At 35.3% G+C, this 3,595-nt stretch overlaps 1 protein-coding gene across 1 annotated transcript; it reads right to left on the minus strand.

The window, feature by feature from the left end:
- On the minus strand, positions 209-2,038 carry LOC105167374. Its single transcript, XM_011087062.2, has 5 exons — positions 1,928-2,038; positions 1,753-1,849; positions 1,544-1,662; positions 642-664; positions 209-564 (listed from the first exon to the last, which is right to left on the minus strand). The coding sequence occupies exons 1-5, from the start codon at positions 1,946-1,948 to the stop codon at positions 477-479; spliced, it is 348 nt and encodes a 115-aa protein (XP_011085364.1). The 5' UTR covers positions 1,949-2,038; the 3' UTR covers positions 209-476.

The following is a 3,595-nucleotide window of genomic DNA, read 5'->3' on the forward strand; positions in this document are numbered from 1 at the left end:
TTACATCGCTCTCTCCTGACCTGTATATACTCTCTCTCTCTCTCTATATATATATATACAAAACAACTGGAGCAAGTTGGCCTTTATTGTAAGAAGAATTGTTATATATATGTTTGTTATACATATTTTCCGCATCATAGATTATTACCATAACAAACATATATAATAAGCACATAAGGCCCAGTTCTTACTGAAGGCTTTAAACAACTCAAGTAACTGGCAAATTTCATTAAGTTCTCTTCATAATTTCCTTAATCAGTCAATATATAGTATGTATCAGTCCATGTCCTAAGACAGAACCAGAAACAAAAATGTCAGGAAGAGAGTAAGAATGCATCTCAATTCAGTGAAAACAATATTAGACCACCTCTCTTGAAATAGCATTGCAGTAGCACCACCAGGACACACATGAATGCTTTGAAACTTATACCATTGAAAATGGCTCATCGGACAGTTTGGCACATGCACGCGCACAATCAAGATCCACCGGCAGCTTCCGCGGCCTTCTTCTCCCTTTGTTTCTCTCTTTTCTTCTTGTTTTTAAGTGCGTTCTTGCTCATTTCTCTGAAATTAATGTATAAATTAGAGTCTGTACAAACCGAAGGACTTAGGGTGGGAGTAAAACGAATAAGTAGACTTACCCGGAAGGGCTTACTCCGAATAGCTGCACAGAAGAAAACTTAACAATCAGTATTTGATTGAAGAGAGAAAAAATTAAACTGAAAAGGCATAATAGTGTTGTGACTGTATAATTTATGAATTTGGCCTCTGAATTGGTCTTATGCATAATTGTGCAACCAAAAACATCGTAGGTAGCTTAAGAGTCCTAACTTTCTGTCACAGAGTAACAAGAAGCAGAGCCCTTGAGTACTATTAAAGACTAGGCCTAAATTATATGAATTATCCATGATATCAGAACCAAATCTCCATTGTCCGATGGACACCAACAGAACATGATTCCAGGAGACAAAACAACTACGATCACATATATCATTAACACTTATCATCCTGCATCTATCTTTTCTATCGAAACACATTTTTCACTTGAATGACTTCCAATTGACGCAATGACAAATCAAATTTAACCGAATTTTGTTAAGAATTTTGGTACTTCCCATTTGACAAAGCCCATAATGCATATCTTTTTGGACCATATAAAATAAATGTAGGTTTGAAATAGTCATTCCGTAATTAGCAGCCAAATAGTTGAGGGGAAAGACCATTCCTGGAGACTCATTGGCTGAGACCTTGTGTTTTGAATATCTGTTCATCTTTAATTACCAATCAGTCTAGCAAACTCTGTACACTTCGAAAACCTAACCATTAATCATTTCTATTAGACTCAAGATGATCAAGAACAGGACAGTAAGAGGCTAACTAACTCACCAGAAGCAAAAAGAGGCAGGTAGGTTATGAATAGGTAAATTTCGTACAACAATTAAAACCATAAAAAGATTTCATACTGCAGTTCAGTTGCATAACAGTAATCTAATTTGGATACTAAAGTAACTGTGTTCAGGTTTAATTGATTTGAATAGACTACCTCTGCCTGAACTGCAGCTGCTGCTTTAGCATGAGGCGGACGATATGCAGCAGGTTTTTGTACTGAAGGGTTGGAACTAGCAGTTTTTGAGGAAGCCTGAGTAGTTTTGGATCCTTGGCCTGGGACATCAGTTCCATTTCAAATTTCCTTAAGTTCAAAAATTCAAAATCAAATTGTGTTTGGTGAAAAGTGCAAGTAAAATGACACACCTTGTCTTGTTGTTTCTTCCAATTTCAAGGAGTCAACAGATTTCGAAAGTTCTGTAATATCGCCAAACTTATCAGGTGACTCTGGTTTCCAGTCCACCTGTTGGCTCAAGAGGTGAAGTCAGCTAGCTAAACCAAATTAATCCCACGAACAAAACACAAACTGAAAGGTATTAACCTGGAACAACTTGTCAAACATCCTCTTGAAATACAACGAGCCATTATGATGAAAGATTTTGATCCTTCGAAACAAGAAAATTGCAAATCATCAGTCCAGAGACCAGCTCACATGAGTTACTGGTTGATTATAAAAACTCAAATGCCGAGTGATCACAAAATCACTTACCAGAACTTTTAAATAAAATAAAATATCATGTGGTAACAAGCACACTTGCTTCACCAGTTGACTTTATTCAGTGGGTAGCACAGCAAGTGCAATAATATGATTCAGATAGACTACTATCTGAACTATTACAATACTATCTTATACGCCTTACATAAAGAAGAATATTTTGTAATTTCACTATATAAAGAAGATACCCAACAAAAGTTGTTATGCTGCATGTATTAATACCCCAAAGCAATATGTCAGTCTTCAGTTTTCAGCATCATCATGCTCAAGTCAATTTTGAGTCAGCACCCCATGCTATGGAACACATATTTCTTTTTATTATGAATGATTAAAGGGGATAATGATATGACAAGAAAATGCTACATGTTTACACTTAGTCCACTTCCGGAGGTAACTAACTAAATTCAAGATCCAATAAACCCAGTCAGGCAGAAGTTATCGCCAAACTTGCAAAATGAGCTGTTGCATGAACCAGCAATAGTTGTCTAGCTAAACCTCTCATTCCGGTTGAAGACTTGGTGAACGCTTAAATCCAACGGGTTGTGAGATCTAATTTATGCTTTCTACTTTTATTCATATTGGTATTTTTGTTGTTCTCTGTGCTTTTATTACAAATAATCTGATTTAATGTCAAGAATATTTGCCTAGCCAATTGAACTTTCAAATCCGTAATTGTTTGTTTAGTTCGATAACTAGTGGTAACACAACATAATTGATTATGTAGAAGTTTTCGATTATGTTGTGGGGAATGCACAATCTAACTTAAATAAATCCTCGTAGGAATTTATTGGTTAGAATTGGGCCTTTCTAGTTCTTAATGCTGTCGGTAAATTAAATCTTGAGGACGTTCCCAAGGTTGTTTACTGATTAGGGATTTAGTCAACGGACGTTCCTTGACTATCCACAAGGTAAGGAAAGGTGAGGTCGTTAGGTCGTACCAATTGCCATAACCAATTTATCTATCATGAATAATTGTTATCTTTGCATCTATGATCAACCGTGGAATTAAGTGTGATCCTATCTTTAACTGGAATACTCTTCTCTTATATTTATCTCTTCTAATTTTATTAGCCTTTTAGTTTTATTCTTCTTCCAATCAAAACTCCCCCTAATTATTTTCGTTTTTGAAGGAATTAATTTAAAACCAATCTCTGTGGATTCGACCCTACTCACACATCTACAAAAGTGTTCGTAGGAATTATTTTTGGTGGATTCGACACCCATCAATTGTTTACATAATTAGTTGTGGATTATTTGTTAGATTACCCTAATACCGGTGGAATTGTTATAATGTGTCATATGTGTTTGTAATGGTTGGAGGTGAGAGTGGTATGATTACGTGATCGTATAATTGATTGTCTTATGAAATCAAATTGGGAGTTATTATTGAGGAAGTAATTATTATAAAGAAAAGAATGATGATCGTGAATTGAAATAAAAGATAATGCTTACCTAGTTGGGAACACAGTCAATGGTTTATGAAAATGTGATTGA

The sequence above is a fragment of the Sesamum indicum genome, linkage group LG8 (assembly GCF_000512975.1).
Source record: "Sesamum indicum cultivar Zhongzhi No. 13 linkage group LG8, S_indicum_v1.0, whole genome shotgun sequence".
In the NCBI taxonomy this organism is placed as follows: domain Eukaryota; kingdom Viridiplantae; phylum Streptophyta; class Magnoliopsida; order Lamiales; family Pedaliaceae; genus Sesamum; species Sesamum indicum.